At 35.8% G+C, this 12,396-nt stretch overlaps 1 protein-coding gene across 8 annotated transcripts in view; it reads right to left on the bottom strand.

Annotated features, from left to right (window-relative positions):
• Nucleotides 1–12,396, bottom strand: part of PPFIA2 (protein tyrosine phosphatase, receptor type, f polypeptide (PTPRF), interacting protein (liprin), alpha 2) — a 749,227-nt gene that overhangs the window by 168,295 nt on the left and 568,536 nt on the right. For all 8 annotated transcript variants that reach the window (XM_006871823.1, XM_006871825.1, XM_006871827.1 and 5 more), the window contains 2 exons: nt 11,734–11,865; nt 9,909–9,971 (listed from right to left, as the gene is read on the bottom strand). In XM_006871823.1, coding sequence (XP_006871885.1) covers nt 9,909–9,971; nt 11,734–11,865 — 195 coding nt within the window. The remainder of the gene's footprint in view (nt 1–9,908; nt 9,972–11,733; nt 11,866–12,396) is intronic.

The raw sequence follows: 12,396 nt of genomic DNA, 5'->3' as shown, positions 1-12,396 counted from the left end.
TATTCTTATAATATAGAACTCTTCAACATTGTAAGGTGAGGCTTGAAATTTTTCTTCCGTTATTTCAGCTTGAGAAAGGCTAAGCTGGTTTCCCCTTTTTTTTCTAACTTCAGGTATTGTCACATTTCATTATGATATTTGACTTTGTCTTCTTGAGATGCCTTTTGAAATTTTCTCTTCAGTTCTTTCACTTCTCATTTCTTCCAGTTACTTTAGTATCTTTATACTCAAGGGCAAGTTTCAGATTTTTTTTCCTAATATTTGTTTTTATTTTTATTTTTATTTATTTCCTGTCTTTTGAATGGCCATTTGCTGTCTTCATGTATGAAGTTCTTGATATCATCCCATAGTCTTTTTGGTGTTAGATCATTAGTTTTTAATATATCAAATATGTGCTTGTGGTCATCTATAAACTCAGGTGGAATATTCTCAAGGTCATTTTTGTTCTCATGGGCTAATTTTAGTTTTCTTAAACTTCAGCCTGAACTTGCATATGAGCTCTTGATAGGTTGCTACACAGTTCCCTGGCCTTGTTTACACTGATGATACTGAGCTTCTACATCATCTCCTCCCACAGATACTATCAATTTGGTTCCTGTGTACTCCATTTGGAAAAGTCCATGAATACAATTGCTTTTTAAATTGTTGAAAAAATGTATTTGCAAAATACCTTATAAAGTTCTATTATGTAATCTTCAATACCACCTCTTTGATCAAGGCTATATTTTCCAATTGTTAAACCTTCCTCATTGTTTCCTACTTTTACATTCCAATAACCAGCAATTATCAATGTATGCTGATTGCATGTTTGATCAATTTCAGATTGAAGAAGTTGGAAGAATTCTTCAGTTTTATCATCCTTGTATTTAGTCATTGGTACATAAATTTGAATAGTAAGATTAACTGTTCTTCCTTGTAAGTGTATGGATATTATTCTATGTTGTTGTTATTAGGTGCCATCGAGCTGGTACTGACTCATAGCCACCTTATGCACAGTAGAACAGAACACTGCTCAATCCTGGGCCAACCTTGCTATTGCTGCCACGCTTGAGTCCATTGACGCTGTCACTTGGCCAATCCATCTCATTGGGGGTGTTCTTCTTTTTCTCTGACTCTCCACCGTATCAAACATGATATCCTTTTCCAGTGACTACTCCCTCCTGACAATATTTTCAAAGAATGAGAGATGAAGTCTGGCCATCTTGGCCACTAAGAAGTACTCTGGCTGCATTTCTTCCAAAACAGATCTATTGGTTCTTTAGGCAGCCCATGGCACTTTCAATATCCTCCTCCAACACCATAACTCAAAGGCATCAATTCTTCTACAGTCTTCCTTATTCATTGTCCAACTTTCGCATTCATATGAGGTTACTGAAAACACCATGGCTTGGGTCAGGCACTCCTTAGTCTTCAAGCTGAAAACTTTGCTCTTCAACACTTTAAAAAGTTCCTGTGCAGCAGATTTGCCTAATGCAATACATCATCTGATCTCTTAACTAATACTTCTATGAGTATGGATAGTTGATTCAAGAAAAATGAAGTCCTTGACAACTTCGATTTTTCCGTTGATAAGAATGTTGTTTATTGGTCTAGTGGTGAGGATTTTTGTTTTCTTGACATTGAGATGTAATCCATATCAAAGGCTGTGCTCTTTGATCTTCATTAGTAAATGCTTTAAGTCCTCTTTCAGGAAGTAAGGTTGTATCATCTGCATATTGCAGCTTGTTAATGAGTCTTCCTTCAATCCTGATGCCACATTTTTCTTCATAGAACCCAGTTTCTCAGATGATTTGCTCAGCATACAGGTTGAATAAGTATGGTGAAAGAATACAACCTTGTTGCACACCTTTCTTAATTTTAAACCATTCAGTGTCCCCATGTTCTGTTCGAACAACTGCATCTTGGTCCATGTACAGATTCCTCATGAGCACAATTAAGTGTTCCGGGATACTCATACTTCACAATGTTGTCCATAGCTTGTCATGATCCACACAATTTAAAGCCAGATTCATCAAGTTGGTGTGCATAGCACCATACCTGTCACTAAATGGAAGTGGTATACACATGATTAGGCTTCAATAGGACATGAAGTTACAAGTACATTGTAGGAATAATGCTTACAGTCTCCACTCCTGTCATTTTACCTTCCCTTTCCCAATCTGCACCTATGAACTCATGGGGACTTCCTTAAGATCAGTTGATTTAGAAAGAGAAAACTCATGCTTAGTTTACAAATGGCTCTGTACAATTGCAAACACCACTCAAAAGTAGAAAGCAGCTGTGCTTCTTTCTGGAACCTTCTAAAAAGACAGTGGTGAATTGTACAACTGACCGTTTGTTTTTTTGTTTTTGTTTTTTTCCAAGAAGAAGTGAAAAAGAAATTACTAATGTGCAATTATATGCTGATTCATGGACTGTGCTCAGTGGTTTGGCTGGATGGTCAAAGATTTATAAGGAACATGACTGGAAAATTGGTGGCAAGGCTATATGGGAAATAGGTATGTGAATAGATCTCTTTGAATGGGCCAAAATAGGAAGATATTTGTTTATCAAGTAAATGCTCACCAAAAGGTGACCTTGGCAAAGGAGGACTTTAGTAGTCAAGTATATAGGATGACATGTTCTGCAGAAAGCAGTCATCTTCTTTCCTTAGCCACTCCTATCATTTCCCAATTGGCTAATAAGCAAAGTGGCCAAAGTGACAAGAATGGAGGTTTTGCATGGGCTCATTAACATGGACTCTCATTCATCAACACCAACTTAGCTACAGTCACTGCTGAGTGCCTAATCTTTCAGCAACAAAGACCAACACAGAATCTATGGCATGGAATTATTTCTCGGGATTATCAGCCAGACATTGTGGAAAAGGCAGCATTTTGTTCTTACTGAAACAGAAACTTACTCTGGGTACAAATTTGCCTTATCCAAATGCAATACTTTCGCCAAACTGTCATCTGTGGTCTTACAGAATGCCATATCCACTGCCACAGAATTACACATAGGGTCAATTTTGATCAAAGGATTCAGTTTTTATCAATTGAAGTGTTGAAATATACTCATGGCCTTGGAATTAACTGGTCTTACTGTTTTCCCCATCATCTTGAAGCAGTTGGCCTTATAGAATAATGGAACAACCTTCCAAAGATGCAATTATGGTGTTAGCTAGGTGGCAATATTGTGCAGAGTTAGGGAAATGTTATTAAGGAGGCTCTATATGCTCTAAACTAACAGGTAATATACAGTGTTGTTTCTACAATAGTCAGGATTCATGTGACCAGGAATCACAGGGTGAAATGGGAGAAATGCATCACTCGTCATTATCCCTAAGGACCCAGTTGCAAAACTTTTTGCTTACTGTGTTTGAAAACCTACACCCTATGGGTTGGGAGATCTCAGTTTCAAAGAGAGGAATACTCCTACCTGAAGGCTTAATAGGAAATACATGACTAATTTTGTTGAACTAGACTGGAAGTTAAGCATGCCACTTGGCAACTTTGGTCTCATGCCTCTAGATCAGGAGCAGGGAATCTTTTCCTGCCAAAATTTATAACATTATTCACAGGACATTAAAAACTACTAAGTTAAAAATTAACTTATTACATTTTGTTAAATATTTAATTAACTCACCCATAATGTGATGGTTGGAACTACAGTTGCCTTGGCAGGGCCAGACCAAATGATTTCATGGGCCTTATATGGCCCATGAGCCAGATGTTCCCCACCCCTGCTATAGATGAGAGGGAGTTACTATACTGGCTGGTATGATTGATCCTGGTTACATTGGGGAAATTGTACTGATACACTAGAAGCACAAAGAGTATGTCTAGACACTTTGGATATCTGTTAGTATTACCATGTCCTGTGGTTAGTCAATGGAAAACTACAGCAAGTCAATTCTAACGTAACTACTAATGGCCCAGACCCTTCATGGATGAAGGTTTAGGTCAACACACCAAGGAAAAAACAACAACCAGTTGAGGTGCTTGCTGAGAACAAAAATGTGAAAGTATTTGTGTAATAAGGTAGTTTTAAATGCCACCTATGACCATGTGACCAGTTATAGAAATGAGGATTGTAATTTCTATGAGTATTTCTTCCTTGTACATATGCATCAGATGCTTTCATTTTCTTCATTTATAAGATGTAATATATAATCAGGGTTACTGTATTTTTGGTTGTATGCATGTTAGTATCATCATATTAGATGGACTTGTGACTTCATATTGTATTTAAGGATATGTGTATAGGTGCCAAGTTGACAAAGGATGGACTCTCATGGTTAATGTTATGTGTCAAGTTGGCTGGGCCAGGATTCTCAGTGGTTTTACTGTTATGATGTAGTCATTCCCCATGATGGGATCTTCTGTGAACAGTCAATCAATTGATAAGGAGTTTTCTTGGAGGTGTGGCCTACTTCCAATATATATGGGTAGTTTTGCAAAATGCAAAAAATTGTTTTTTGCTGGATTTGGATCTTGCATTAGGTTTTCATCATCTAGCCTCCTATTCTTAGGACTTGAGGCAGCAGCCTGCCATACTGTCTGCCAGTCCTAGAATAGATAACCTCAGCAAACTGTGAGTCAGTGACCTGCTTTCTTACTTGCTGATCTGGAATTATTTTGCCTTCATAGCCAGCAGCCTGGCGTCTGACCTGTTGATCTTGGGTTTGCTAACTCCTAAAGCTACATGAGCCAGGAGAAGCCTTTAGTCTGACATTATCCCCCAAAATTTGGAATTTTCCAGCCTCTACAACTGTTCAAGCTATTTCTTAGGTAAGTGCCGTCAAGTCAACTATGACTCATAGCAACCCTGTATAGGATTTTCAAGGAACGGCCAACCTTGGGGTTTGCAGTCCAGTGCTGATCCTACAGCACTATACTAGGACTAAATACATATATATGTATGTATGCATATACATATATATGGGAGCTTCAAAATGTTCATGGAAAATGGAATTAAAATATAATTGAATTTCTACATGAAACCCCCTTGTAAATATATAAACTTCAATAGTTTTGCTTTTCTAGAGAACACAGTCTAAGACACATGGTAAGGTAAAGGGTCAGCAAAAGATATGGCCATCAATGAGATGAATTGACACAGTGGCTTCAACAATGGGCCCAAACATAGCAACAATTGTTTAGTTGGAACAGGATGAGGTAGTGTTCTATTCTGTTGTACATAGGGTCACTATGAGTCAGACTGACTTAATAGTATCTAACACAACAGCTATAGGAGATGTAGTCAGTTAAATGAATGTGTTTAGCTTTATGGGATGTGAGTCCAAGAATGTGATATGGCCTGAGATTTTTGTCTCTGAATGACGTATATAAGTAAGAATGTAAAGTATTAAGTAAGCAGTATTCCTTGTTGCTTAGACAGATTGCTAAATCTATAAGACTTGGGTAGGTGGTGGAGGAGTGGATTCTGGGTGTCTTGCCAGGAACACACAGAGCTTTGGATTATATAAATTTGCATAACAAGATCATGCCCAACCTTACAATCTGGTCACAACCAAGTTCTTCAAACATATATCAGTCACAGCAAATTTCAGTGATGTCTCAAACTAGCCACTTTTGTTTTTTCTGTGCTACTGAATCCACTCCATTTTCTGCCTAGAATATCCTGCCCTTCTTTTCTGTCTATCAATACCATATTTGTCTTCAAGAACCTGCTAAAAATGCCCTCCCTTCTACATGTAGTTTTTTTCAACTGCCTCAGAAATAATTAGATGCTACTTTCCATGAGATAATATAAGTTGTTTAAAATTAAGAAAGTTATGTCAGAGGGTGTCATCTTTTTGCCATACATATTAAATCTGTATGGTGAGTAAATCATCCAAGAAGCTAGATTATATGAAGAAGAGTATAGTATAAAAAGATAGGAATTCTCATTAACAACTTGTGATATGCTGATGATACAAGCCTGTTTAAGTGAAGAGGACTTAAAATACTTACTGATGAAAATGGATTGCTCTTTAATGTACAGAAAATAAAGATCCTTACAACTGGACCAATAAATAAATCATGATAAATGGAGAAGAGGCTGAAGTTAGTTGTTAAAGACTTTGTTTTACTTGGACCCACAAACAACACTCATGAAAACAGCAGTCAAGAAATCAACAACATATTGCATTATGTAGATCTACTGCAAAAGACCTCTTTAAAGTTTTCAACATCAAAGAGGACTAAGGTACACCTGACACAGGCTACGACATTATTAATCACCTCATATACACCAGCAGCTCCTCAGAAACCCTATAAAGTGTCGTTATGATTCAGAACCAACTCGATGACACTTAACAACAACAAAAACATATGCATGTGAAAATTGGACAATGAATACGGAAGACCATAGAATAATTGATGAATATGAATTATGGTGCTGAAGAAGAATATTAAAGGTACCATGGGCTGCCAGAAGGACAAGAAAAAAAAAAAAGAAAATTTTTGTTTGAAGTAGCACAGTCCGAGTATTCCTTCAAAGCCAGGATGGTGAGAATTTTTTCTAATACTGTGGACATGTTATCAGGAGGGACCAGTTCATGGAGAAGGACACCATGCTAGATACAGTGGAGGGGTCAGTGAAGAAGAAGAACAATCCCAATGAGATGGATTGACACAGATCAACAGCAATGGGCTCCAACTTAACAACAATTGTAAAAATGGTGTAGGACAGAGTGAAGTTTTGTTTTGTTGTGCTATGAGTCAGAACGGGTTCAATGTTACCTAACAACAACTTTCTAGTTGTCATATTATATTGCAACAGCTCAACTATCAGGAGACTGTGGGCATACTGATTGTGGAGATCAAATAGTTATTTTTTTAGTTGTTATCATAATATATAGCATTTTCTCCTTTTCCTCTCTTTTACAATATCTTCTATATATTATACTTCTGCCAGATCCATCTATTCATCCTTCTTTCCCTCTTTCCTTCTTCCCTTCTTTCTTTACTTTTTTGCTTCCTCCTTTCTATTTCTCCATCACTTCCTTCTTTTGTTCAGCAAACAAATCTTTATGAGACACTTCTTAAGTTGTTAATTGTATCCTATTTAGTTAAAGGAAATGAGACAAATAATGCTAATTTAAGAATTTTACAAGCTAATGAAAGAGGAAAAGACATATTGGGAATTACTACTTTTAAGTTTCACCATCTGATCTTTATCTACCTTTACTAATATATATTCTATAATAGGAATCATTGAGTCCATCCAACTATTAAGTTTATCATTCTTGAAGATGCTACACTCATTACTCACTCTCTCCCCTGCAAATATGGACTTGTGTTTGAAAGACTTGCAGCAGAGTCCAAACTTCCATTAAAGCTTTAGTCAAATACAGTCTCCTTGAGTATTTAGAGCAGTGATATATGGCCATCTCTCTAAGTTTTAGTTCTTACTGTCTACTTGACTCATTAGCACTTGGCATCTGCTATCCTACATGTTGTTGTTGTTGTTAGGTGCCATTGAGTCAGTACTGACTCATCACGACCCTATCCACAACAAAACGAAACACTGCCTGGTCCTGGGTCACAATTGTTACCATGCTTGAGGGCATAGATGCTGCCACTTAGCCAATCCATCTCACCAGGGATTTTCCTCTTGTCTCGGACCCTCCACCTTACCAAACATGATAACCCTCTCAAGTGATTGGTCCCTCCTGACAATATGTCTGAAGTATGAGAGATCAAGTCTGGCCATCCTGGCCGCCAATGAGCACTCTGGCTGCACGTCTTCCAACACAGATCTGTTGGTTCTTTTGGAAGCCCATAGTACTTTTAATGTTCTCCTCCAACACGACAACTCAAATGCATCAATTCTTTTATGATCTTCCTTATTCAGTGTCCAGCTTTCACATGCATATGAGGTTATTAAAATTATCATGGCTGGGATCAGGCGCACCTTAGTCCTCAAGCTGACAGCTTTGCTCTTCAACACTTTAAAAAAAGGTCTTGTGCAGCAGATTTGCCAAATGCAATACGTCATTTGATTCCTTGCCTGGTGCTTCCAAGAGTGTTCATGGTTGAGTCAAGAAAAATGAAGTCTTTGAGAACTTTAATCTTTTCTCCATTGATAAAAATGTTTTTTATTGGTCCAATGGTGAGGATTTTTGTTTTCTTTACATTGAGATGCCATCCATACTGAAGGCGGTGGTCTTTGATCTTCATCAGTAAGTATTTTAAGTCCTCTTCACTTTCAGCAAGCAAGGTTGTATCATCTGCATTATCACAAGTTGTTAATGAGTATTCCTCCAATCATAATGCCATGTTTTTCTTCATATAATCCAGCCTCTTGGATTATTTGTTCTGCATACAGGTTGAATAAGTATGGTGAAAGAATACAACCTTGTGGCACACCTTTCTTAGTTTAAAACATTCAGTGTTCTCTGGTACAGAAACTGCCTCTTTGTCCATATACAGATTCCTCAAGAACACAATTAAGTGTTCTGGAATACTCATACTTCCCAGTGTTGTCTGTAGCTTGTCATGATCCACACAATTGAAAGCCTTTGCATAGTTAATAAATCACAGGTAAACCTCTTTCTGATATTCTCTGCTTTCAGACAAGATCCATCTGTCGTTAGCGATGATATACCTTGTTCCATGTCCTCTTCTGAATCTGACTTGAACTTCTGGAATTTCTCTGCCAGTGTATGCTTGCAGACGTTTCTGTATTACCTTTAGTAAAACTTTACTCGCATGAGATATCAAAGATATTGTCCAATGATTTCCACATTGCATTGAGTCACCTCTCTTTGGAATGGGCTCAAATATGGATCTCTTCCAATCAGTTGGCCAGATAGTTGTCTTCCAAATTTCCTGGCCTAGATGAGTGAGTGCCTCCAGTGCCTCCTTACTTTGTTAAAATATTTTAATTTGTATTCCATCAATTCCTGGTGCCTTGTTCTTTGCCAATTCCTTCAATATATCTTGGACTTCTTCCTTCATTATCATTGGCTCTTGATATGCTATCTTTTGAAACAGTTGAGCATTGACCATTTCCTTTTGGTACAGTGACTCTGCGTATTCCTTCCATCTTCTTTGGATGCTTTCTGCATCATTCAATAATTTGCCCAGACACTCTTTCAATAATGAAAGTTGAGGCTTGAATTTTTTCTTCAGTTCTCCCAGCTTGAGAAATGCTAACTGTGTTCTTCCCTTTTGGTTTTTCTGACTCCAGATCTTTGCACATTTTGTTGTAATATTTAATGTTGTCTTCTCAAGCTGACCTTTGAAATTTTCTGTTCAACTCTTGTACCTCCTCATTTCTTCCATTTGCTTTAGCATCTCTACACTGGAGAGCAAGTTTCAGTGTCTCTTCTGACATCTATTTTGATCTTTTCCTTCTTTCTTGTCTTCTTAATGACTTTGCTTTTTTCCTGTATGGTCCTGAATACTCATTAATTAATCAGAGATATGTTCTTTCTTCCCAGTTTGATATTTTAGCTATGTTGGTATTGGGGTAAAATTTGTAAACATATAACTAGTACGATTCATGCATATCTATATATATATCTATATATATATATATAAAATAAGGTTAGTATATGTGTTTTTAAAAATGATTTTTTAATCCAGACAAAATTAGTATATTAATTTTAATTATATTTGTATAAACTACAAGGCAAGATAAAACCAATATTTTTCTGTTCCAGATCAGTATAGTCATTATCCTTGATGGGGTGACTAGTGATTAACTGTAAAGTGAGGGCTCTTACATATTGCTAATTTACAGTGTATTTAACTTGTGAAAATTCATGTAATTTTATACATATATGTTCATTTTTCTGGATATATGATATAAAAATAATTTAAATATAATATACAAGAAGCATTTCTTATCAAATTTATTTTATAAAAAGTACCCATCTATATTAAATAAGAAATAGGGCAAAAAATATGTAATACCTTATCATGTAAAGATTCTTCAAGATTCTTCCTGAAAGTTTCTGATTCTTGAATTAAAACATTCTACAGAAGAAAAGAAATTATTTATAAATTTAAAAAGTAATACTAAATATGTAAATTTATATCACATAATAATATATGATTCCTTCCATGAGGATCAATTTCTTGGTTTCTACAGAAACTAATTTAAATGAACATTTAAAATATTGTTTTCATTGTTGTCGAGTGTTGTATAGTTGATTTTATGATTCATGGCAATGCTGTATAGTATTCTCAAGGCAATGCTGATGAGTTTGAACAACCAGCCTTGCAGTTAGCATTACACCAGGACTTTACTTTAGATATGGCACATCAATAATTTGAGCTATATGCAACTTAAAAGTGAAATAATTTTTGTAACACTTGAGTGAGCATATGGGATAAATATGTTTAAATGTATGTATATTTGCATTTTCTCAGACGACTTTTTAGTTAGAAATAATTAGGTTAGCTTTCAAATGAGAAAAACAAAGTAAAATGCTGAATGTTAGCCAAAGATGTTATGGTTAAACAACACAAATTAATTATTTTTTTATATACTGAGGAAATAAATAATCAGATCAAGTTTTTAAAAGTTTAACGTCTGGATTTCTACTCCAAATACATAATTAAATATTTCTATTAATAGTTAAATTATTAGAGCTATAAAATGAAATTTAATGTATTAAAAACACTTTATGTTACAAAGACATGTGAAAATAATTTGCATCCTAAATTTTTTTAAATTATTGATACAAAGCTATCATTACTGCTGAAAGCTCTGTACAGTACCTATATTATTATAAAGCAATAGTTTGTTTCATATTTGTAGAGTAAAATTAGACTAAAAGTTGACTGTGGAAGAATAGATACCTTATGATTTTTTAATAGGTAAATTATTCAAGCCAATTCAACTTTTCACTGACACAGTGAGAAGGTCTAGCTTAAGTGGTGATTAGCATTCAGTCTAAATTTACAAAATGACTTGTACACCTGGATTCTAACCCCTACTTTTGTTTATGCTCTAGAATTGGCTACCAGCTCATACAAGTGTTGCTGGTCTGGTAGCTTCCAAGTATTAGTGAGACATACATAATGGTGAATCAACTTTCAGACTACTCAGACCATCCATCATTCAGAACAAAGAAGCTGAACTTCCAAATTGCTAAACTCCTGGTATGGGGCTGTAGGGTAAGTACTTGGCCACAAGGTCAGTTCGAACCTCAAGGTCAGTGTTTCAAACACAACAACCACTCCTTGGAAACCCTATACAAGGTTACTAAACCCTATATACAAGCTTACTAAAAGTTGGGATTGACTCAATGGAACTTAACAATAGCAACAATAATACCCCAATAATAGGATTGACACTATTAATCTATGTTTTTATTTTTAGACTGGTAGTCACTTGAGGTATTTGAACACTTCAGAGTAAATCCTGCCCATGTCCCAAACTACTTATTTTTGTATTTTATCACTCTTATATTATCATTGCTCATAAAGGGTAGATGAAATATTTCATAACAATAGGACAGTACATCTTAATTCATTTTCCTCATGAGGTCATGCTTATGAGGAAATAATGTGCAAGACTTATATGCTATACAACATTTTAATCATTTTAAATTTTGATCTCATATATTTTTATGGCCTTCATTCACTCTAATGTTATATTAGACATTTTTTTAAACTAAAGTAGTAAATGGAAAATCCGACCAATAGATTGATTGCAGCAGTGTATGGAACAAATAAGGTCATAAGGTCATTGCTAAGTGTCCATGCAATTGTACCCTCCTGTCCAGGTTACCTTTTCTTCTAGAGCTGCCATTCTTTCCTTTAAGTGTAGCTGTAGGCGTTCGTTGGATTCTGTCAGAAGTCTATCCACAGTATCAGACAATCTTTTATTATGTTCCTCATTCATTTTCTCTCTTTGCCTAGCCTTATGTTCAAGGAAAAAAAAAAAGAATAAATTAACATGAAAATCACTTTGGCAAGTATTGGAGAGTCTTTTCCTATTTCTGCTAGTCTTTAAATGAGATTTCATTGAACTTTTTATAGGCAGTCCCTAGTTTACTCACAATCTGTAATTATGAGTCAAACCTAACAAAACCTGTTATATTAAAATTTCAAGATGTGTATAATGATTCATAATAATACATAAGCACTACTTTGTATGTGCATCATATTATTATTGTTGTTGTCGCTGCAGTGTGAGATTAAAGATGTTGTAAAAGAGCTCTGGTAGCATAGTGGTTACGAATCGGGCTGCGAACCTTAAGGTCAGCGGTTCGAAACTACCAGCCACTCCGTGGGAGAAAGATGAGGCTTTCTACTTCCGTAAGGATTTACACCACTTCCGTAAGGATTTACACCCTCGGAAACCCTGTACAGGGTCGCTATGGGTCGGAACTTAACAATAACAACAACAGTCTATCTGGTAGTGTTAGCTTAAGCTTTTCTATGCACAGAC

This window comes from Chrysochloris asiatica, unplaced genomic scaffold (assembly GCF_000296735.1).
Source record: "Chrysochloris asiatica unplaced genomic scaffold, ChrAsi1.0 scaffold00175, whole genome shotgun sequence".
NCBI classification, from domain to species: Eukaryota; Metazoa; Chordata; class Mammalia; order Afrosoricida; family Chrysochloridae; genus Chrysochloris; species Chrysochloris asiatica.
The sequence above is the reverse complement of the archived record's forward strand: the minus strand, read 5'-3'. Positions and strand labels throughout refer to the sequence as shown.